Consider the following 25,147-nt stretch of genomic DNA (forward strand, 5'->3'; position numbering starts at 1 on the left):
TAGTAACTCCGTTTTATAAATAGTTCAAAATGACGTAATCGCACAAGGGTGTCATGTTATGGTGGACGCATTTTATCCATGAGGAATAAAGGTGTCATCATTAACAACTTCAGTTTGTCCGAGACCTCCACCACAGAAGTTGTTATTTTCATTACATTGTTCTGTTGTCATATCTCTGTTTAGTGTTAACACTTTTGATGTCACTGATATATCTAAAATGCCACCATCTCTTCGATTTAAGTGACATAAAGTTCCATGAAAGATAATTATAAGAATTGAGGCGTTGAGGAGAGTTTTCATTGTTAACTGGAAAAAAAAAACATCTTTGTTTAAACACGCGTGTTGTTGAATTTAAGTAGTCATTTGTTTTTTTTACAAATAACCAGCTGTCGCCCGCGACTCCGTCCGCGTGTTTGTCTAAAAATAAAAATTTAGGAAAGGGACAAGGATTAAATGTAGGGTGGACTACCCTTAACATTTAGGGGGATGAAAAATAGATGTTGGTCGATTCTCAGACCTACTCAATATGCTCACAAAATTTTATGAGAATCGGTCAAGCCGTTTCGGAGGAGTATGGGAACGAAAATTGTGACACGAGAATTTTATATATAAGATAATCTGTATAGACTATATAGACATATATATAAATAAAATTGGAGTCTCTATTACTGTCTGTCTGTCTGTCGGACTGTCCTTTTCTATTCAGCAGACAAACGCGCCACATGAATTCGTCAAAATAGCAAAGCGACTTGCCCATAGACAACCGCAATCGCGGATGCGTTGCGTACCTTTAATAGGATGTTGCAAATGGGAAATATCCTTCATCTGTGCGTCCTCTCCACCGTCATGTCAACTACACCTTAAATCTTACTGAATGGTATTGTAGGCAAAGGACTTAGAATGAAAACTCATCAAAATAAATCAAGAATCTTATCAAAAAAAAGTCAGCGACGGGTCGCGTCCGCGAAATAATACCAGTACCACTCATCCTGATGAAGGGCCCCCGATGGGCTCGAAACTAGTCGGTGCCGCCACCGGACGTATATACGTGAGTGTTTAGCCGTGTTTATATAACAGTTTAGTATAATGTCTCACGAAAGTTTGAATAAGTCAAATTAAAGTTTAACGTGTCAGTTTTTTACCATTTTTGCCGCCCTTTTTCTTTTATTCCACCTCCGATCATGTCTGGAAGTTGACTATAGTTTATTTTCTTTGTGTTATATGCGATTGCAAATTAATTGATCCATAGCTATAAATAATCGTAAATTAGTTTTATTAAAAATTGTAAACAATAAAATATATTGAAAGTGCGTGTTCTACGCAAGTTAAAACGCGAGAAAATTATCTTTAAATAATTTTATTAAAACAAGTTACCAATAAAAAGGAAATATTTATCAAAACAATTTCAATAATTAAAATTACAATAAGAAGTCAAGAAAAAATCAAACAGGAATAATTTTATTTTATTATTTATTACTAGCATTTGTCCATAACTTCCTTCGCCTACGCGGTATTAAAAAAATCTTTCCTTTCGTGTTTGACATTTGTGCCAAATTTCATCGAGATCCGTTTAATTTTTTTTGGAGATATACTCGTATATATAATATTAGTATTTTCGTATTTGTAATATTAGTAAGATTTTACAATAGTGCTTCACTTAATGTAACACAAATTCACGAAATAAACAAAATGTCAAATATCGTAATTGCCGCCATGTTTGAATTTGACGTTCCTGTGTTTACTTCATTTCGTTCAAGGATGGATGTGTAAAATAAAAAATAAATAAACCATAAATACTAAAGTTCAATATAATTTTACTTTTTAAATGTTTTTTCTATTTAAATTGATATTTATCCTTTATTATTAACACGTCTATTTTAACCTCCGCAATTTCCGCCATTACACTGACCAGCGTCTGGCTTAGAATTATTATAACGTGACTCCAGAATATCCTCGGGTAGTAATCTGCGACTGTTCTGACAAAAAACTCCGCCCAAAACTAACAATAGCAACAAAATGAATTTCATCATAGTTACAATTTGAAATAAAAATAAATAATTTTCATTTAATGGACACATTCAATAATTTTAAGGTAACATGCTATTCCTTAGTTAACTTAAGAACAATCTATACTAAGTGCGGCCTTCAGTGAGCATTTGCGTTAAAAATTACGATGACAATTTTATAAGTATTCAAAAAAAGATAAGTTGTAAGGTACTTTGGCATTAACATAAAAATGTTAACACTCGCGAAGTTCAGAACCTTCAAAATATTGGAACATACTGTCCTTCCTGAGACGGTATGGTAAATACTATAGTAGTTGTCGCCAGCGACTGCGTCCGCGAGGCATTAAATAAAACTTAACGTTCTACATCTATGTCAAATTTCAGCGACATCCATGCAGCCATTCGGTAGATATCTTCTTACAAACATCCATCCATCCAAACAATTGCATTTATAATGTTAGTAAGATGTAGTTCTTACCTAAAATATTTATGTAACTAATTTTTCAATATTTTTAACCTTTTTATAGATTTTTGATAGTAAAATAATTTTATTTATTTTATATTTTCATGTCACCGTAACAAATACTCAATTATTTTATGTTATGCATCAATTTAACTGTAGTTTAAATAGTCAATATTTTAAATTCTTTCAGAAGTTTTTGAGAATCAGCCGGAGAAGTAAGTTAAAGAAATTGTTTATTATATTTTGAATATTTTTAATCTGTGTTGAATATTACAAGGTCAGTATTTATTTAGTTAAAAAAAGTTAAAATAAAACGACATTAAACTACGTTTGCCCAATTAATTCCTAACTCTAATATATACATGTTAATAAAATTGGAGTGTCTGTATGCAATATAGAGAATTTGCTTAGCTTATATTGAAAAATCAATTTGTAAAATTTCTTCTTAACATCTTCGCACGAATTGGCCCGGTACGCCCGGTGAAATACCCAAGCAATTCCGCGTTTCGTCTGATGAGTGTGCGTCCCGGAGGCCTAATTTAATCCTCTTTCCCTTTCCACTCTTTTTCTTATAAGGAAAAAATGTGAAGTGGAAGTGGACTTTCCGGAGACGATGCATGGAAAGGGACAATATTTTTTCTTCCTGTGCATCCTCTCCTCCGTCGATAAAAGGAAGGCAACGCATATGCAATTGCGTATGTTTATGGGCAACGGTCACTTCGCTATTTCAGCAATTTCAGGTGGCCGCTCGCTCGTTTGCCACCTTATGATATCAAAAAAAAATCCTGTGCTGACGAAGTCGGGGCGATCGCTAGTATTTAATAAATTATCATTGAAACAATCTGCATATGGTTTTACAACAAAGATGATGTATAAAATAGAACTTTTAAATTTTGAATTTGCGTTCCAAATTTAAAATTTAAATAACTGACATTTATATTTTTCATTAGGATACAGAGATGGCGCTGTTAAAACTGTTGGTGATCTTAGCTGTGATTGGAGCTGTCGTTTGCGACCACGATTATACGAGACGAAGTGGATTGCTACAAAACCAGGTAGCTAATCAACCCACCAACGTACAGAGATCCCCCTGCAACGATAACTCAGTCAACTGCAACGATGGCAATATCACACCACCACATTTAGAACTGAATAAAAAACGATAAATAAAATACCGTTCTTATTAATTTTAAAACCCAATCACCATAATAACCAGGCCTGGTTTTAGTTTTATGCGTCCTGGGCGAGATTTTTGCGGTGCCTACTTTTTTGGTATCAGGGAAATCTTCCATATATAGGATTATCTTTGGGGTCGGCAGGCGCCCCTTTAAATCCGACTTTGGCGTACCCTTATGACTAGCGCCCTGGGCGATAACCCCTCGCCCTGCCCTAACGCCACTGCCATTAACTGTATCTTTATGACGATTAGGGACGGAATACAAATCGTAAGAATGAGCAGATGCCAAAATCTTTTAATCTTCTAGTCACAATGGAACTTACACACAAACCAACATATTTATGTATACATAAAATCTTACGCACAAAAACATGACCTTGTGTATGTCAGTTTATTAAAAGAAATTAGAAGTCAAGTATTTGTATTATTTATGACTAGATAGATCTGTGAGAGAACTATAAAGTTAAAGAAATTGTGATTTTAATAAAAAAATATAAAGAAAAAGATTGAAATCTTTGATTATACCAATGTGAATTTTGAGCAAAATACAAACTAAGCAACGTTTTTAGTAAGTAATTTAATCGGAACACGGTAGAGTTTCAATCCGGTAATAATAACGAAGTAACATCCCGACCCGAGGTTCCTGAGGGAGCCCTTGAGCTTAGTTACTCTTAAACGAGGTTTAGCCGATGTGTAATCTGTGGCCGGACACGTCTGGGGAAGCTAGACTAGAAGACTACTCAATCACAAAAAATATGATAGTTTAATTCGAGTTTTAAAAAGTTATTATAAAATAGAGATTAATAACAAAAGCAAATTGATTATTCAAACTTTCGTGAGACATTATACTAAACTGATATAAAAACGGCTAAACACTCACGTATATATATTCGTCCGGTGGCGGCACCGACTAGTTTCGAGCCCATCGGGGGCCCTTCATCAGCATGAGTGATACTGGTATTATTTCCGAAACTTGAACAACAACACCACCGACGCTTTGGCATCAACTTCGTCGACCACGCCGGCGCATCCCGTGACCCCCCGCCCCCCCAAGACGCGCCCTAAGAGCGCAGGCGCAGTAAGCGACGGGCCGCGTCCGCGAAATGATACCAGTACCACTCATCCTGATGAAGGGCCCCCGATGGGCTCGAAACAAGTCGGTGCCGTCACCGAACGAATATACGTGATTGTTTAGCCGTTGTTATATCAGTGTAAAAGCAATTTGATATTCCAGGTAGTTCTTTCCATTTAATTCCATTGAATGCGTTGGTGGCTTAGGGGTCAAGCACTTGATTTGCAATCTGTAGGTCCTGGATAGAATATAGAGATGGAATAGAGATAGAATTAACTGCCAGGAACCTCAAAAGGCGCGTTTCTCAAGCGCAACTGACTTGTTCACCGGATAGGCTATAAAGCCGTATTTTTTGTGCCTATTTGATTTTCGTCATTTGAGCTGACAGTAACAGTATTGGAAACCGAACTAATGTTAATATTAATAAGTAGTAATATAGGACCTTTGTATATTAATTCAGAAAGTAACTTAAGCGTTTTTATGTCAGAGCGACCTGTCCACCGTGTATCCATAGAAATTAATATCAAGAGATCCAGAGACAAAGTGCCGACCTTATATACCTCATTCATTAAATATATTGAAGTTTTTTTTAAATATTTTAAGGTAGCAATTGGATAAGAGAAGAGGACGCACAGACACACGATATTTCAACTCTTTATGCATCCACGTTTGTCAACACTTCCCCTTCTCATCCTTTCCTTATAAGGAAAAGGTGGGAAGGGAAAAGAGACTAAAATTGGTCTCGCACTAGCACCAAACGCAGAACGATTGTCACTTGACCTGTCTTCTTTGTGGTCGTATGACACCAGGGAAGGAGACACATTCATTCAATAAATATTAAAATATCTTTATATATGGGAAATTTTATTTATTTTTTAAACAATTTCCTCATATCTTGGTCGTTATTAGCCGGGGTAGTAGAATCCTTCGCCCTGCTTGAGGACGGGTGCAGTAGGCAGGCTGCCGCAGAAGTTGTTCTTTTCAACATCGCATGGTTCAACCTTAACCTCTTTGAAGTTGGGATCTTCGGTTGCGGCAGGTTCCTTAGGGGCCAGCCGGCGACGACTGGAGAGCCATTCCTCGGACATCACAGCTCCAATCAACGCGACAAGGACAAAAAGCTTCAGGGCTGCCATTGCTGTCTGAGAATAAGATATTATTTATATTAAGGCATAGTTATATTATACCTTACTCAGTCACTAAGGGATACCCTTAGTGTACATAAACATGATAGGTATGACATAACGTTTTCTTTAGACAGTTAGAAACAGAGATTACGTCATTTGTAACAGACGTGTAGATCGACAAATATCTTTCGTACTTGTAAGTTAAACTAAATTATGATAGCTCACTAAAGCCGCTCTGTCAAGATCTTTTGGCTTTTTCTTTCTGACATAGCATAGCATAGCACCTATTGCGTTAGCATATTGAGTTATTTACCGTTGGTTTCTGAGACGAAAATTACTCAAAATTATTGTATTAAAACATATATCCCTGTGTCTTTAAAAACAGTGATAATATGACCAAATTGGAATTTTGGTCTAAGAAACCTACGATTAATAATTGTAATATTAAAAAAATGAGAGTTTTGAAAATTATATTTTGTTAACTTACTCGTTTAGACCGTTTCTGGAAGACGAATGAATGATTTAATTTCTTTCGTTATTTATAATGTAAATAAAATTGATGCGTACCAAAAAAAATAATTGAAAATTATTTTTACGACGTTAAACCATAGAAAATTAAATTTATCTAAAATTAAAAATTTTAATTTAAACGAGATATAAATAAAGAATGGTATTTTTGAAATACAAAAAAAACAAGCGATAATTATAAAATATTGTTAATATAAAAAAAGATAATATTACTTAGTCGTCTTATTATAAGCAATATTTAAAAATACGTCGAATTTCAGGTTTGTCATTCCAAAATTAAAATGAAAACAATGCCTAGTTTACATTCTGCCAGTACAGTAAGACAGTAGCCCTTAAAATCCGCGCTGGAATACTATTGGCATGTAAACACCTGGCGCCAGTGATACAAAACAGACCATGGTTGGACATCGCTGCTGTCTTTTACTGGCATAATGTAAACAAGGCATAAAAAATAAAACAATTTGAAATTCGAACAATAAAATTCTTTATTCAAAATAACATTAAGAAAAAAATACGTGTTCTAAAATTTAAAGTAAACACAAGCTAAAATGTCACTACCCTGGAAATGGGATCCAATAGTCTCTCCTCTGTGGTATAGGAATACTGCCACAATAATCATTGGTCTGGTCACAATGAATTCTCTTCACTTCCGGTTCTTCTTTCAGCTTAGGCAAAGGAATCCGTCTATACGTATGCCAACTTGACACTAATACGAACAATGTTAGTAATATAAAAAGTTTAATTAACGCCATCTGTGATCTGAAACAAAAAAAATCATCATCATTTTCCCTTCGTAGTATCAGCAGTATGGACTCTTCCATCTTTTGAAAGGTTATACGAAAAGAGATTAACAAAAGGAAATAGCACCAAAATGAGCATCAGTGCCGGTAGGGGTCGTCCCAGACGGGCTTACCGTGGGTTTCTGAGAGCAAAATCCACGTTTAAAACATATCGTTGTCTCTGTTATATCAAAGATCAGAGACAGGGATGACGATATATTTTATAGAGAGATAGCGGACCCGACAGACGTTGTCCTGTCTACACGTCTTTAATTTAAATAAATTAATATGAAGTTAATATTTGATGAAAATTATGAATCTAAACCATTCCCAGATCCCTTTGAACAAAAAAAAAAAAATTTCATAAAAATCGGTCCAGTCGTTTGAGGGAAGTTCAGTGACATACACACTCACAGAAGAATTATATATATAAAGATTTATGTGTCAGAAACCGGTTATACCATATTAATGAAATACTCGAGAAATGTATGAAGAGCGCTTGATACCGAGGTGCATGTATGCGTAGATGATCGCGCCAAATGGAGGTATGTGGTCTCTGTCTACCAATCTTGGTTACGGGCGTGAGTTATGTTGTTTGTTAAGAAAACCAATAATCTCAATTGCTCCACAAGTCTGCTACCTGAGGGGTTAGACAAACTTTGTGGTGCGTGCCAGTTCCATACATTTTCGAAGGTGGACTGGCCGTTAATTTAAATGTCTTGACAATTATAAGAAAACAAATTTGCTATCTCTGTCTTTTTCATAGACAATGAAAGAGATGGTTATATTGAAAATAGATAAATGAAATTACGTGATAAAAAGTTACAAATGAATACATACCTTTTATAACCTTTAAACTTCGATCATTAGTAAAATAAAATAAAATAAATTAAAATCTAACGTTTTGTAAAACAGCTATAATAATAAACATGCCGTTTTGAAGTAAACGGTTCCTAGCTTTATATTAGTTACGTTTCGTTTCGCCAATTATTTTAATTAGTATATTTTTGTATTCTGTTTTAAAGATGTTCGTGATTCGAGTGAATTTGACTGTTTAGAATGTTCTGGAAATAAAACAAATTTAAATTGTAAGGTAAAAGAATGGATTTTTTTATAATGTGTAGTATTCATCTTTAGATTAGCTGTCGCCTGCGACTCTGTCCGCGCCGAATTAAAAGAAACTTAATTAAGGCCCTGTAAGACGCAAAATACGCTTACTAAAAAGCGTAGAACAAGACATCTAAAAAGACTTGGTTAGTCATATTTTAGTATGTGTAACTTCATTGCTTTAACTAGATTCTGGTCGAACAGAATTTTTATCGGATGCAATTTTCTCGATAAATTATTTTTTTGGAAATGTGCCTTCTACGTTAGGAAAAACTGTGCATCTGCAAATCTACGATGAATTTAAGAAATCTAAATGCTTTATTTAATACATATCTATCATATCTAAATTCTGGTCGAACGGTAGATACGTTATTTTACGGACGATTACGACCTCCTTCAACCCCTTAAAAACGCGATAGTTCATAACGCAGCGTCTTAATAGTCAATGTGATCTTCCAGGCTATGTTTTACATTTATGCAAAAATTTCATTGAGATTCATGCAGCCGTTCTGAAGATGCCTTCAAACAAACATCCATCTAAACATTCGCATTTATAATTATAGTAAGATAAATAATTATGTTTTTTGTTTAGTCCTATTTTTTAACTAAGTATTTTAAAGATATATAACAAATTGGAAAACGCATGTATATACAATTCAAACACAAACAACAAACATTCATGAACAATTTGTTAGTCGGTTTCACGCTTAAATCGATTTGTTTGCTCATGAATCTTTATTTTGATTGTGTTTTTTTAATATCACGATTCAACCTATTAGTTATGCATGTAGCGGAAATAATGATCAAGTTCCCTTTAAAAACTCAAGTCTTTTAAACTGTCAAATCAATGAAAATGTCATATTACTCCATAAATACATATTACTAATATGATAAATGCAAAAGTTAAGATAAATGGATGGATTTTTCTGGCAAGATATCTCCGGAATGGTTCAACGGATCTTGATGAAATTTAGCATAGATATAGAACATAGTCTAAAAGAACATATAAGCTATTATTTTTTTTTAATACATGTAAATGGAGTGTTACATACAAGTTTGATCTAAGTAATCTGGCGTAAATATTGCAAATGTTATTTTGTATTGTCAATTTTCTTTAGCAAAAGGTCTCTGTTCACCTTTATTTCGCCTTACTTTTGTGCTCCCAATTAGGTATAGGTTATAAATCTATGTAGCTAAGCAAATAGGAACGAGTCTGTTCATCTTGTTCACTTATTAACAAGTTTTTTTTTATATCTAATTTACATTCTATTTTTTTACAACTTGTCTTTAAGGTAAATATTATTTTAAAATTAAAATTAGAAAAAAAAACTATGCGCCTTTTTATTTTAACGCATGTTTAGTTTCTATAAAATTTAAGCTTATGAGTTATTGCTATTAATATTTGATAGGCGTTGGTATAACAATATATTATCGAAGGAATTTTATTTAATTAACGTAAGTTAACAATATTAAGTAATAAAATACTTTATTATAGCTCAATGTAGAAATTAATTGTGGACTAAGTAACAATAGTCAATAATTTCAAGTACAGTACATGCCTTTCATCCCCTATACCGGGGGAGTTGGAGGGATGGGTCTGAAGGGAGGGCGCCCCTCTCCAGAGGGACGTCTGGCTTCAGACCGCGAGTGAAAGGCGCAGCGTACACACGCGCCCGTGTTACAAACATGTTCTAAGTGCTAAGTTATTAACTTAAAGATGTCGAAGTATCATTTGCTTTTAGCTATCTTTCTGGCACTATGTCTGATTGGAGGTAAGTTATTTTACATAACTTAGTTAAGTAATTTCTTTAGTTACGACTTACTGTTCTGTCTATAACTTTGATATCTACATGTTACTATTAGCCACAGATTAAATCTCAGATATGTAACTATAGTTGTAATATAAATCAATATGTACGATTGATTTGTTGAAGACTTCGGGATATGCGAATCGAATTATACAGCAAATTATTTAATATTATTCAAATAGTTAAGGTTACAGTTACAATGGATAAAAAAATAATCAAAAGAGTAACCGCGTAAAATATATCTCATGTGAAATTAGATATTTTTGCATATGTAAATACAATGATTCGTATGATGTACATAGATTATGTTACCATTTATAATAATTTATATATTTTTTCAAGTATGATAGAAGACTATGGCCTAATCACCCTTAACTTAGGGTTGGCTCCGAGCCCCTCGGTGGGGACATATACTGAGCTGATGATGATGATGATAGAAGAAGGTTTTTTTTAAATCTTTATTTTATTATCTTATTTCGTATTTAATTAATTATTAATAATTAAGATATTATAAATGCGAATATTTAGATGGATGGATGTTTGTTTGAAGGTATCTCCAGAACAACTCTACAGATCTCGATGAAATTTGGTATAAAACATAGTACTGTAAGAACAAGGCTACTTGTAAAGTTTTTTTAATACGCGTCGATGGACTCGTGGACGACAGCTAGTTAATATAATACATGCATACTTATATTATAAAGAATAACCTTTTGTATAATACATAAACAAACATATCAGTACCTATTGGTAGAGAGAATAGATTTTATGAGGTTAACAACATTTTCACTAAGCAAATAGCAGCGCGACTTTGGCACTAGTTGTAGTTAAAACGGTACGCACATTGTTGGCTGAATTATTCGGATTATTAGTTAGAGGAAAAAGGGTTTAAGAATTGAATCACCGTTCACGGGTGAAGAAGTTGGATAACGTGTAGCTGCAGTTCCGGTGTCAGTGGGGCATTAAACTTATTAGGAATTGTTTTAACACGCAATCAACTTGCAAACGATACATGATATACTCGTTTGGAAAATTAGGATGTGTCTTTGTTTAGAATTAACTTATGTTAAAAATATATTGTTGTCTATTATTTACTAAAAAGGATACGGATGACCACCATTTCCTTTCTTCACCATTCCTCTGGTGTTGCAGATGCCTATGGGTGTCGTTGATCATCTCGGTGTTCACGTCGCTCGTTTGCCCCCATGTCATAAAAAAAATGACGATTTGTTTTTTTTTTTTAATGTCGGCTGAACCCACAGTTTGTGTAAAGGAATTTTTACAATCATTTTATTATTTTTTTTTAATTTCAACACGTAACAAACAAAATATTTTCTTTTAGTTTTTCTTGGAATTAAATTGCTTTATTTTTAAATACGTATACGGCATAATGTTTTTAGTTTTTTTTTTGATGAAATATGACACAAAAATAATGTTACAGTTTCCATTTGAATCTTTCTATTTTAATATCTTTCTTTGAGGTTAAGATGAATAAACATGAAATGGGCGCTTTCAAAACTCTATGTATATTTACGTGCCGCCATTTTGTGTTGGATCACTGCGTTTTGTCACTTTTAAGGTCACTCCAAATCCCCGCGGTGGTAGCCCTACTAAACTCATTTTTTCAAGTGCTGTTGAATACAAAAATACGAGTAACATCTTTTAAGATAACCATTGCATTTATTGTGTTCATTTCATTATAATTTTATTTGCGAAGCTATACTATTCAGGTTCACATTGGCTATCTTTATTATTAGATTTAATTCCCCATAAATACTACCTGATAGCAATTCCAACTGCTAATCTTACTGATATTATAAATGCGAATGTTTGGATGGATGGATGTTTGTAAGAAGGTACAGAACGGCTGCATGGATCTCGCTGAATTTTGGCATAATTATAAAACATAGTCTGGATGATAACATAGGCTACTAATTATTTTATTTAATAAAAAGACATAACTCTATAGATGTTACAAAGAAAATTATACTGTAACTTATTATTTCAAATCATCTCCGCCCGCAATAAAATTGGAGGCAGTTTTATATCAATTTTCCATCGAATTGATTTTATATTGTATAACCGCAAAATGTTTTTCTCTTTGCGAATATAATGTCAAATGTCAGAACCATTTATTCGTAAGATATCTATATTTTTGATACAACTAAATGACTACGTTAAATAAAAAATGTAGGTAAATTAAATATTAATAATTACACATGGATCCTTTTTGCATTTGAAGATTGAGGTATAATCATATCTTACTAATATTATAAACTAGCTGTCGCCCGCGACTCCGTCCGCGTGGATATATAAAAAACATAGTATATAGATAACTTAAAAAAAAAGCAGCTCTTCAAGATATAAATTCGAAAAAAAAATGAATAAATAGAGTCCTATGTCCGTCTCCTGGCTCTAAGCTACCTCCTCACCAATTTTCAGGCATATCGGTAAAGCCGTTCTTGAGTTATAAATAGTGTAACTAACACAACTTTCTTTTGCCTTGAAGAGCTGCTTTTTATTTAATTTATCTATATATAAAAAAATATATATATCCAAGCGGACGGAGTCGCGGGCGACAGCTAGTGTTAAATATGTGCTGTCACAAGCAATCTCCTTCATGTCCGATCCCGTTAACCCTTCGCATTAAGTTTGTAACTATACAAATGGCCGACATTCCCCGCAGCCGGCCCCAGGCTAATCGCTCTTAGCGGTACATATTGCTACATGTTTATGTCACCAATCGATCTTGAACTCTGTCAATATGTAATCTGTCTAGGTAAGTTTTAAATTGATAGGAAATCTGTATTGCGGTTAGATTGGACTTAGTTTTAAGACTACATTATAGTTTATTTTGATTCATTATTACATGTTTTTTTTTTACTGAATTCTTTGAAGGAATTCTTCTAGGGTTAAAGGCAGGCTGATGATGATAAATTATTGTTATTTTTTTAATTTAAAACTCAATAATCACTGATGGGAACCTTTTATAATGGAACGATCATTATTGCAAAAACGCGACTCTTGTAAGTTGTGAAAAATAAACAAAAGAAGTCGCATGTTTTGTATGTATGTAGTTATATGTTTGTATTAATCAATTAACCGCCCATTAGAAAGCAATCAAATTACGTTTGTAATTCGAGTAAACGCCAGTGCGTCGGAATGTTACAAACGGTATGCGACCTCAAAGCGAACGGTTGAAAAGTAATTAAACGCGGGAAAATCGATGATACAAGTTCCATTGGTTATACGCATGCTTCACTACTGTCATTAGCAGTGAAAACCAACGTTAAACGTGCCTTTAAGTTCTGCAAATTCATCGAATAATGTTACCAGTTTAGTTTCTATTTCAAAAATTGAAACTTAAAAAGTAAACATGCTAATTATAATCAAGTATTATAAGATGCCACACGATAAGAGGTCACGTGAATTTATCGGAATAGCGAAGCGATGGCTGCCCATAGACATCTGCAATTGCAGATGCGTTGCCTAACTTTAATCAACAGAGGAAGAGACGCATGGAAAACTGATATTTCTTATGCGTACTCTCCTCTGACAAAACCCCTTCCCCTTCCCATAATTTCCTTACAAGAAAAGTATTAGGAAAGGAACATGGACCAAAACTAGGCCTCCGACACGTACACTCATAAGGTCCTCAGAATTACTTCCACTTAACGCCTGACTGCTGTGTGTTTTCGTTATATTGCACTGCCCGGCACATTCGTAATTATTGTTTGTTGTTGGCTCTACCACTGTTAAAATTCAAATGATGTTTTTCTTTCATGAATAAGCATGTTAAATCTTAATAACATTTTAAATGCGAATGTTTAGATAGATGGATGTTTGTTTGAAGGTATCTCCAGAACAGCTGCATGTATCTCGATGAAATTTGACATAGATGTAGAACATAGTTTAGACGAACACATAGGCTATTTATTAAGTTTTTTTTTAATTCGGCGGACACGGAGTCACGGGTAGCAGCTAGTAAATCAATAAATCCATTGAGATCATAAAATATTAAATGAGCAAATAACCAGTAAAGTGAAATGTCAAAAAGTCAGCGTAATTCGTTTGATCCGACCGCTTGGAGTCGCGATTGAAAAAACGTACGTACTTGAACTCTGATTTAGTTTGTATTGGATGTTTAAATATTTGTTACCTTTTTACTTATTGTTGGAATATTTAATTTATTAGAGTTTATTTCAACTTTTTTTAGACTTCAATAGCAGAGAGAGAGAGAGAGAGAAAGAGAGAGAGAGGAAGGAAAGAGTTAGAGATTGAGATTTTAAAGACTTACAATTTAAAGCCTCAATTTCAGGACCATACTTTCTTATGTCTTAAATATAAGATTACTAGCTGTGGCCCGCGACTCCATCCGCACGGAATTTAAAAAAGTAATAAGTCGCCTATATGTTCTTCCAGACTATGTTCTACAGCTATGATGGCAAATTTTATAAAAATCCATTGAGCCGCTCCGGAGATACCTTCAAACAAACATCCACCCATCCACCTAAACTTTCGAATTTATAATATTAGTAAGATTTTTGACATTACACTATTCATTACTGACAACGAATCTGTAGTTCATTGGAGAATGACACTCTCATGACACTATTATGGGACATTTGTACTCTAATTCTTAGTACCTCTGCCAAATAAAAAAAAGTCTGCTGCTCGCTGTTGTGTGTTATTTACAATTTTTTTTATCCAATTGAAAAGAAATGCTTTATATAATTAAAAAAAACGGTCCACTCTAAGTATTTTTTTATTTCGTCCCTCTTTTGAAGGTAATCGAAATTTATAAAGCGAAACGTTTATTTGCCGCTCCATCGCATTCCAGAGAAATGACTTCGAAAAACGTCCCTCGTCTCGGAAATAATTTCACTATAAAAGTGTTCGGATATTCTTCTAAGAATATTCTCTTGTAAATTGAATTAAGTGGAACAATTTAATAATAAAAAAACTAGCTGTCGTCTGCGACGCCGTGCGCGCGGAATAAAAAAAATATTAATAGCCTATGTGTTTTTCCTGTCTATGTTCTACACATATACCAAATTACAGCTACATCCATGCAACCGTTATAGATTATCCATATAGATCGATGGGATCTATTCATTCCAAAAATCCGCTTTTATAATATTGGTAAAAATTCGTAATCTATATATATTAAAAAGTCATGTTAGTTACACTATTTATAACTCAAGAATGGCCTTAGCGATATGGCAGAAAATTGGTGACGAGGTAGCTTAGAGCCAGGAGACGGAATAGGATACTATTAATTCTTTTTTTTTAAATTCAAGCCTTGAATAGCTGCTTTTTATTTAACTTATCTACATATTAAGTTTTTTTATATATCCACGCGGACGGAGTCGCGGGCGACAGCTAGTCATTTATAAAATTGGTCTTTATACTATTGGTATTTATAGTCTATATCATCTGGGGATAGTGTAGCTTCTCAACAATGAAATAATCTTTCTAATCGGTTCAGTATTCGAGCCTATTCAATGCAAACAAACAAACAAACCCTTCCTCTTTATAACATTATAGATAAAGCTCTAAGTGTTTCTTAAAATCTTAACAGATGTAGGAATTTGTTCCACAAATAGTTCTCTCAAAGGCAGCTCCAATTTGTTCCGCGAATTATTTGAAGCGAGTGGAATTTGTTCTGTGAATTATTTTCCCATCCATCGCGATAGAGAATTTACAAAGAAACCTTTTCAAGTATTTCCATAATAAATGTGAATGTTTGAATGGATGGATCTCTTTGAACAACACATAGACTTCTATTTAAAATTTCTTTTAGTTCCGGGCGGACGAAGTCGCGGGCGACATCTTGTAATTTATATACAGACAAGAATGCTGTCAATAATTTGATTTAAGATTATAAGATAAACTCACGTTATTCCGACTTTGTCTGATATACAAGGACGTTTTAGTATATGTAAAAACTAACTGTCGCCCGCCACTCCGTTCGTTTTTTAAGAAAAAAACTTAATTAGTTGCCTATGTGTCCTTCCACACTTCTACATTCCTGTCAAATTTCATCGGGATCCGTTCAGCCGTTCCGGAGATACCTTCAACCAAACATCCATCTAAACATTCGCATTTATAATATTAGTAAGATAGTCTTTATTTTGTATACAGTACTGTCGTACTTAAAGTATTATGTTGAATGTTGATGTGGTATTAAATATGAAAAGCTACTAAAGAGTACTTGATTTACGTACTAGATTGACTTCAATCTGACGGCTGTAACTCGACGTGCTCTTGCGAAACATTCGGGGCAAGGTCGAGTATACACGCGCCGTAAAATCTTACCAATTCCATGTTACCCATAAAGTGTTAAATGTAGACGTAATTTTTTAACTAGTACTTACCTGTGACTTCGTTCGCGCGGAATTAAAAACATAAACTACTTATAAATATAGCTTCTATCAACCAGGGATAGTGTAGCGTCTCAACAGTGAAAGAATGTATCAAATCGGTTCCGTAGTTTCGAAGCCTATTTATTGCAAACAAACAATCACTTATGTTCTTTGTAACATTATTGTTCATAAGCAGATTTTTTGTTAATTTATTGATATTTCTTTTAAACATGCTAAGTAAGCATGAATCTTGTACTTGGGTATGGTTCACGACAATAGTTTAATGCTGGTATTCTAATCTACAACTGCTTGATGTTCGTACCCTAAACAATTAGACTATTGGTTCTTCATTTCCATTGAAAATAACAAGAAACATGTTTCACAAATTACATACAAAAAGCTTCAAGGAATATATTTGTTCGTTTCTCGGGAATACTCTAACGATAATTTGACTGAAAATGACGCAAAGTACTTCGGTACTAAAAAGACTTCAACGAAAATATCCGTAGCACTTCGTAGCTATTTGTCTACGTCGCAGCACATCGTAGCACTCGGATATTCGGACACCTGAAAATTCGAAAACGAACTGAAGTGATTGATGGATTCACAATTACACTGCCAACTGTGCTTTCTGTTCGTTGAGATTTAATTAAATATCTGTTTTTTAGCTGACTTCAAAAAGAAAGAAGGTTATTTATTCGTCTTTTTTTATGTGTTTTACCGCGTAACTCTGCTCCTGATTCTCTCTCTGATTTTGAAATTTTTATTTTTACACTTGTTGTGTTTTAATTTTGTGAATATTAAAAAATACAATAATTTGGAAGTCTTAGTATTAATTTAACGTTAAACCAAATGAAAATCTGGTTACTTTAATCACCTGCTTGTTTGCTATAGAAAAAGATCGGCTTGAATAGGTCAAAATAGATTTAGTGGCAAACGAGTAAGCGGCTACTTAAACTCGCTTAAATAGCGAATTAACAGTTGCCCAGACATCCGCAATTTCAGGTACCTCATCCATCTTTAATTGATAGAAAAGGGGAAACACAAAAAGAGGAAACTTCCCGTTTCTATGCAAGATACACTTTCCTTTAACATCACATGCCTATTAAAAGAGGATGGTAGGAGGAGTAAGACCTTTAGTACACAAAGCACTTCGTTGTGTATAACATTTAAAAGTTTTATAATAAATCTGAAAGCAGTAAAATACTTAATATTTGCTCGATAGTATCGTGTTCATTGCAATTTAAAGTTCGCTTCAACAATTTAATAGTAGTTGCAACTTGTACAGTCTGGAATTGGGTCGGACATTCGCTTTGCATGCTTTTCAAATTTTATAACTAAAAACATAGTTATTTTAAGTGGAAAGTATTAGTCATCTGTATTAAAATATTTTACAAGATATGATGAGTTTTAATTAATAGGGTTAGTAATTTTCATTGGAATTTAATACTGTTTAAAATGCGAATTCGAATCAACCACTATCCTGTGAATTTTTGAACATTAGGCTATTGCTGCTTGATTTTATGTTATGCGTAAATATTAATTCGTTAATAAATTATATGATAAATATTTATCCAATCTTATCTTACTAATATTATAAAGGCGAATGTTTGGATAGATGGATGTATGTTTGTTAGAAGGTATCTCCAGAACGGCTGAACGGATCTAGCTATAATTTGACACAGATGTAGAACATTATCTGAAGAAAACGTAGGCTATTAAATAAGTATTATTTTAATCATAAGAGTACGTAATCGCGGGTGACAGATACAAAATAAAAGAATTACGTAATCAGTGAAATTGTGAATTCTTAATTCGTATTAGCACACTAACGAGCTTTATGCAAAGCTATGAAGTAAAAAACTTACGCTTCAAATATCTAGGTTTAATGAACATTTATGCTAAAGATCTAACTTGATTTAGAATAATTTTGTTAGACCAATCCGATTTGTTTTTATATCATAAGGTGGCAAACGAGCAAGCGGCCCCCTGAAATCACTGAAATAGCCAAGTGACCGTTGCCCATAGACATACGTATTCATATGCGTTACCTACATTAATCGACGGAGGAGAGGATGCACGGAAAGAAAATTTTTTCCCTTCCCATGCATCCTCTCATCCGGAAAATCCACTTTCACTTCCCATCCTTTCCTTATAAGAAAAAGGGCGGGAAGGGAAAGAACTAAACGCGGAATAGCTTCCACTTCACGTCTGTCTTCTGTGTGGTCGTGGTATTTCACCGGGCGAGCCGGGTCAATTCGTGTGAAGATGTTAAAGCTGGCTCTATCACTGTTAAATGACATGATTCAGACATGACTCTTGATTGATAGTCTGAAAACATCGTATGGTACGTAATTGTATTCAGGGCCAATATGTCTATTAAGCTGGCCTATTCATACGAGAGTTCTAATAGAGCTGGCTTTCCTATTTTATATCTTACTATCTTACTAATATTATACACTAGCTGTCATCCATGGCTCTGCATGAAGCTAAATACCTTCAAACAAACATCCATTCATCCATCCATCGAAACATCCGAATTTATAAAATTAGTAAAATATTAAAATGTAAATGTTAAGATGGACGAATGAATGGATGGTTGTTTGTTACAAGGTTTTGGCATAGATGTAGAACATAGTCTGGAAATACATAGGCTACTAATTAAGTTTATATTTTAATTTCAAACTTAGTTTTAAATAAAATAACATTTGAAATGATATAAATTAAATGGCGCAATTCTCGACTGAAGTTTCCGACAGAAAGCATTTCCGAGTTTATCGTGAAAAGTGGAATGATTGTAATTGGAATCGTTTCCTTTGGAAGTTTCTTTTTATTGAGAATATAAAAAAAAGATAATATCGCGTCTTAATTATAGCATTCACATTGTGGTTTTATATTTTAAGAAATTTTAAACTTGGACGTTTCTATTATTCGTAATCAATTTTTAACATTATTGAAGTGCATTGTTGCTCTTTAATACTAGTTGACACCCGCGACTCCGCGCGGTATTTACCAAAAACTTATTAAATTGACTATTTACAATAAGATCTGTTGAGTTGTTCTACAGATTCTTCTTCTTCTAGCTCTACAGCCCTTCGTGAGCCTTGTTTTGTTACAGCAATTTTTTCCACCTCAGTCAATCTTTGGCCACGGATTTTCAATTTGCTATGCCCACTTTTTTTGCGTCTTTATTTACGCCGTCAGTTCTCATAAACCATTAATCCATCTAAACATTCGCATTTATAATATTAGTAAGATCTTTTACTATGTGATATTTGTCTTTTTATTCGTCGAAACATGATTTTATAATTAGGTTAAGCTGTATTATGTACAGCATTGTATACAGTTTTTGTGGCGACGCATTTATATAACTTCGCTTGTGAACTGAAGAGGCTTTCAAGCGTCGCTGTGGTTGACCTTGGCCTAGTTGTTACACTTGTATTGTACTTTAGGTATTGGCTTTATATTGTTTTTTTTTATAACGCACTTCAGTGTCTTTTCAAAATTGTACAATACAGTGTTTTTCGTTTCACGTAATATATCTTATTGGTATTGTAAATGCGAATGTTTAGATTTAGATGTTTTAGATGCATGTATGTTAGAACGTATTTCCAGAAAGGCTCAACTAATCTTGCTGAAAGGCATAGATGACCATACTCTGGAAGAACATATTCTTTCCTTCTATGTTCATTCTTAAAATGCAATATTGTATCAATGAACATGTTTAATAAGTTTATAAAACCCTTATATATTTTATATAAAGTGTTTTATTTATCATTTTGTTGTAACAAAGCATTCTTTAGTAAGGCTTTCATTGTAACACGTATGTCCGGTTTTGAACAAGGGTTATTTTTGCCCTTTGTTGATGGTCACGCTATTGGGATGTTATTTGGCATTCCCAAATAGGAGATGTTTTTAGTTTGTGGTAATCTTTCTAACATGTTAAATCAATTTTAAGCCATAAAACTTCTAGAATAGAAAAGATGTTTTAATATTTATATCGTATTTTGTAGATTACCAACACATGCAAACTTACAAATCTTACTATCTTACTAATATTATAAATGTGAATGTTTAGATGGATGTTTGTTTGGTATCTCCAGAACGGCTGGACGGATCTCGATGAAATCCAGCATACATACATATAGAACATAATCTGGAAGGACATATAGACATATTTCTTTTTTAATTCCGCGCGGACGGAGTCGCGTGCGACTGCCAGTTTGTAAATATTTATAAAATAAATATTTGACATTATTTACAGCATACGTTGAGTATTTAATAATTAAAATTCATCATCAAAATATTTTAATTAAGTATAATTATACGGCCTATTCAAATGTGTTAATAAGGTCGGGTTAACTTTTAGAGCGCGATACTATGATGTGATATAACTTTTATATACATATAGTAAATATAGTGTTTTATACTACGTATATATTGTTTCTAATATTATAAATGTGAAAGTTTGGTTAGATGGATGGATGTTTGATAGAATGTTGCCAGAACGGCTGTATGTATCTCGCTGAAATTTGGCGTAGATGTAGAACATAATCTGGAAGAACACATAGCCTACTAATTAGTGTATAATTTAAAAAAAAAAGTATATGATGTTCAAATATCTGCGTGCATGTTTGTCACATTCTTAAAAAAAGCAATCATCAAAATCTTCATGTAAAAATATTTAAATGTAATTTTTTTTATGCTTACGCGTCGTTGTTGAATTTGATAATCGTAAAATACGTTCGTTCGTAACGTGGATATTTTTCAGCCGTCTTCCCGACGTACCTGCGAACCTTGACCTGATTAGAGATAGATGTATAAAGATGTCCCGATATATTTTTTAAGGTTTTATTTTACTTAGTAAAAACTTATACTGGAAATAGACATATAACTAATTTATCTAGATATATTTAACTATTTCCGGTCAGAGTTAATTACATTCCACGTGACTCTATTCTATGAAAATTTAATCGTACTTCTCTCTAATATAATATTATAAAAGCAAATGTTTAGATGGATATGGATGGATGTTTGTTTGAAAGTACGGAACGGATAAACGGATCTTGATGAAATTTGGTACAAATGTAGAACATAGTCTGGAAGAACACATTATCTACTCCTTAAGTTTTTGTTTAATTTCGCGCAGAGGATTACTTTTTTTTAATTTAATTGTGATATTTAATTTCCTTTTTGTTTAATAATTTGACTAAACTCCCATGATGTATAATTTTAGTTATTTAGCGTATGTTTAGATGAATGGATGGATGGATATTAGAAGGTATCAGAATGGCTGCATAAATCTTTCCGTAATATCGCATACATGTACAAGTCGGGAAGAACTTTGATTTCCTGTACAATATCCGAACCTAAGTGGAAAGGGAAATTAATTCCCTGACTACAGTCAGAGAATTAAATTCACTTCGAAAGCAAAACAATTGTCTTATTAAACAATGCAGTGAGCACTCAACCGCACTCGAATACTTCGCGATTGGACAAAACAATTGATCGCGTGTTGAGTTTATTTACCCGCTCTTTTGTTTTAGTTCGTATTGTTCCAACGTTGGATTTTATGTTGTACTAGCTTTTTTTTTAATCTCTTTTTTTTTGGGATTTTTGTAAATATCGGACATGTCAATCCCATAATGCCTTTCCTTATTATTTAGTAAACGAGCTGGCATAATCGTACCGCCGCGATTGAAGCCGGTTCTGACAGAATTTGTACTAGCTGTTGCCCGCGACTCCGTCTGCGCGGAATTTTAAAAATACTTAATTAGTAGTAGCCTTTGTGTTCTTCCTATGTTCTATATGTATGCCAAGTGTTAGGGAAATCTATGCAGCCGTTCTGGAGATAACAAACAAACATCCATCCAAACAATCGGATTTATAATATTAGTAATAACATTGGTTGTTAAAGCACTTATGTAACTAATCTTCGTCATGATCTTGATGAAATTTGGCATACATATAGAACATAGTCGGAAACAACACAGGCTACTTATTAAATTTTTTAATATTATACTACGCGGACGCAGTCGCGGGCAATAGCTAGATAATTTTGCACAAAACTATGCGACCTCTAAATAATATCAGAGTGTACTATATGTTTCTAAACAAACTCAAGAAAACAATTTGACATTACTACTATACAAGTAAGTACTCAGGGAAATGGCGTACGATGACGTCACAGCAAATGGAATAGCGTCGAATGTCGTTCCGGTAAAAGTCACGGCGTAACAAGCGAGCGTAACACAGTCTGATGAAAATAGTGAGACTTTAGAAGCGAGATGTAGCGGTTTTTTTCATCAAGGTCATGTCACGTTTAGGCGTTTCGTTACACGAAAGAGACGAAAGATATAAATAAGTTAATGAGAACGAGAGAGAAAGGAGAACGTCTTTGGTATGATACAAATTTGTTTCTTGATAGCCTACAATAAAGTTTATATTTCTTTATTTGAACTTTAAGCTATAAAAATATCAAAGTCAGAATTGCTATTAAATCTGTACTAAAATAATGCTTAAGAAACAATAAAACGACTACAGTTAGGCTTATTTCGAAAACATGAGAAACAAAGATAACATAAGACAGATTATATTATAGACTAGCTGTCGACCGCGACTCCGTCCGCGCGGGAACAAGAAATAGATAGTAGTCGATTCTCAAATGGTTAAGTCGTTTCGTAGGAATATGGTAACTAACATTGTGACACGAGAATTTCATATATATGATTTAATGACAAACATAACACGTGATAGATAATACAGATTATTTGATCAGAATTTCCGCTATCCGCTCCGTCTGTCACTGTAACCGAGTATTATGTTTGCTGTGAAGCGTAGCCAAGTGCACTCGCGGCACTCTCATGCAAATTATATTTGATTTTGTTTGTTTCACTCTTACTTGCTATGTTAAAATATTCCATGTTTTTCTAGTTCTATTAATTTTGTCGCTTTTGAAAATTACTGTCACATCTTTGCGGGAGAAGCAAAATTAGATTACGATGTTTTATATTACAAAGATAGAGGAAGTATGAAGAAAGTATGGATTGTGTGAATACAAATATGACGGTTGATAGAGATGTATGGAAAAATAGAACATACTGTGCCTACGTTACGGAGAGAAAAGGACAGAAAGATGAAAATAAAAGAGAAAGTGAATATAAATTTAACAGTGGTAGAGTCCGCTTCAATATCTTCGCACGAATTGGCCCGGTTCGCCCGGTGATATACCACGACTACACGGAAGACAGGCGTGAAATGGAAGCAACTCCGTTTTCGTCTGATTAATGTGCGTCCCGGAGTCTTAATTTTAGTCCTCTTTCCCTTCCTACCTTTTTTCATAAAAGATAAGGATGGGAAGTGGAAGTGGACTTTCCGGATGAGGAAAATATTTTCTTTTTGTGCATTCTCTCCTCCGTCATTAAAGGTAGGCAACCCATATGCAATTACAGCGAACTCAGATGACCGCTCGGTCGTTTACCACCTTTTGATATGAAAAAAAAGATTGACCGTCGATTCTATGACCAGTTTTATCAATGCTACTGTTATAGCACAAGGCATTTAAACGAATGTTGCTTATGTCAATCGTGTTTTGTTCCAGTGTCGTCGCTGCCGAGTCCTACAACAGAGGATGATGACGACGATGACGACACCACGCCGCAGAGCCGCGCTGATGCCGACGACGACGGCCGCGTATACAAGAATCCGCGCAACTCGCCTTCCGCTGATTGTCCTCGTGACGAGGAACAGGCTACCTTACTAGTTAGTATACAATAAAATAATCTCTCAGTAACCACAGACTAAAAAGTAACTTAAACGTCAAAGAATACGATAATAAAGACTTAAATACTTATGTGTAATTTTCAATAGGGCCAGAAATGTCTACGTAAGTGTTCTTCCGATGAAGACTGCAAAAGCAAGAAGAAGAAATGCCTCTGCGACGGAGCGTGCGGCATGTCCTGTATAAAGCCAGGTCAGTGGACTTCTATAAACTAAACGAATATTATTCTTAAGATATCCAGATTCCTATTCACCGGTAAATTATTTGACTTTCACAATCCAACGAGTTATATTGTCATAATTAAATACGTACACATTAACTCCAACTCTACTAGCATAATGGGCGAAATTTCTATGGCGCTTTTATTTCCATGCCTTTAGAAAAGGAGGAGGAGGGGCGGTTAAAAGCGTTGTGTGAGACTGTGTAATTCGTAGACATTTGACACGCGCTTTCTATCCAGCGCCCTGGTTTGCCGTCAAAACAAATATTACAAATAAAATTTATTTTTGACTCCAGATTAATTTAAAAATAAAGCCGTACATTTGGAATTTCAATTAATTTAAATAATGAAGTAGATTAAATTAATTACTTCGTTTGATCAAACTTTGCTTAATTAAAACGTACTTATTTACACGTAATTGGAAAACATGTGCTGCATTCATTTGTGGAATTAGCGATGACCGTTGCTTATTTAAATGCATTACTAGCAGTGGCCCGCGACTTTGTTAGTGCAGAAATAAAAAAGTAGCCTCTAACAATCCCGCGGTCTAACCTACCCGTGAAAACCCTGTTAAAATCGGTCCACCCATTCTGTAATTTACATGGAACAAACAGGTACAGACAGACTGACAAAAATAAAAAATCAATGGTTTTACGCAACAGCCACGCAAATAAATCATTTGGTATGCTTTTTTCGACATTACATACAAACACTC

The 25,147-nt window shown here is 33.9% G+C and overlaps 1 protein-coding gene and 3 long non-coding RNA genes across 7 annotated transcripts in view; 2 read left to right on the forward strand and 2 right to left on the reverse strand.

The window, feature by feature from the left end:
- Positions 1-164: 164 nt before the first annotated feature.
- LOC106116233 (uncharacterized) lies at positions 165-1,216 on the reverse strand. The gene is made up of 2 exons (XR_001227791.1): positions 1,143-1,216; positions 165-306 (listed from the first exon to the last, which is right to left on the reverse strand). It is a non-coding gene; the product is annotated as an uncharacterized LOC106116233 (long non-coding RNA).
- Positions 1,217-2,651: 1,435 nt separating this feature from the next.
- On the forward strand, positions 2,652-3,496 carry LOC106116269 (uncharacterized). The gene is made up of 2 exons (XR_001227797.1): positions 2,652-2,684; positions 3,420-3,496. It is a non-coding gene; the product is annotated as an uncharacterized LOC106116269 (long non-coding RNA).
- A 2,117-nt stretch (positions 3,497-5,613) lies between these two features.
- On the reverse strand, positions 5,614-6,377 carry LOC106116262 (uncharacterized). Its single transcript, XR_001227794.1, has 2 exons — positions 6,333-6,377; positions 5,614-5,860 (listed from the first exon to the last, which is right to left on the reverse strand). It is a non-coding gene; the product is annotated as an uncharacterized LOC106116262 (long non-coding RNA).
- Positions 6,378-9,912: 3,535 nt separating this feature from the next.
- Positions 9,913-25,147, forward strand: part of Hasp (Hig-anchoring scaffold protein) — a 64,896-nt gene continuing 49,661 nt past the window's right edge. For 3 of the 4 annotated variants that reach the window (XM_013310321.1, XM_013310323.1, XM_013310322.1), the window contains exons 1-3: positions 9,913-10,031; positions 24,033-24,193; positions 24,302-24,404. In XM_013310321.1, coding sequence (XP_013165775.1) covers positions 9,977-10,031; positions 24,033-24,193; positions 24,302-24,404 — 319 coding nt within the window. In that variant the 5' untranslated portion in view covers positions 9,913-9,976. Of the gene's footprint in view, positions 10,032-23,312; positions 23,472-24,032; positions 24,194-24,301; positions 24,405-25,147 lie in introns of those variants that run through there. The other variant, XM_013310324.1, reaches the window with a different exon arrangement.

Source organism: Papilio xuthus, unplaced genomic scaffold (genome assembly GCF_000836235.2).
Source record: "Papilio xuthus unplaced genomic scaffold, Pxut_1.1 DF827756.1, whole genome shotgun sequence".
NCBI lineage: Eukaryota > Metazoa > Arthropoda > Insecta > Lepidoptera > Papilionidae > Papilio > Papilio xuthus.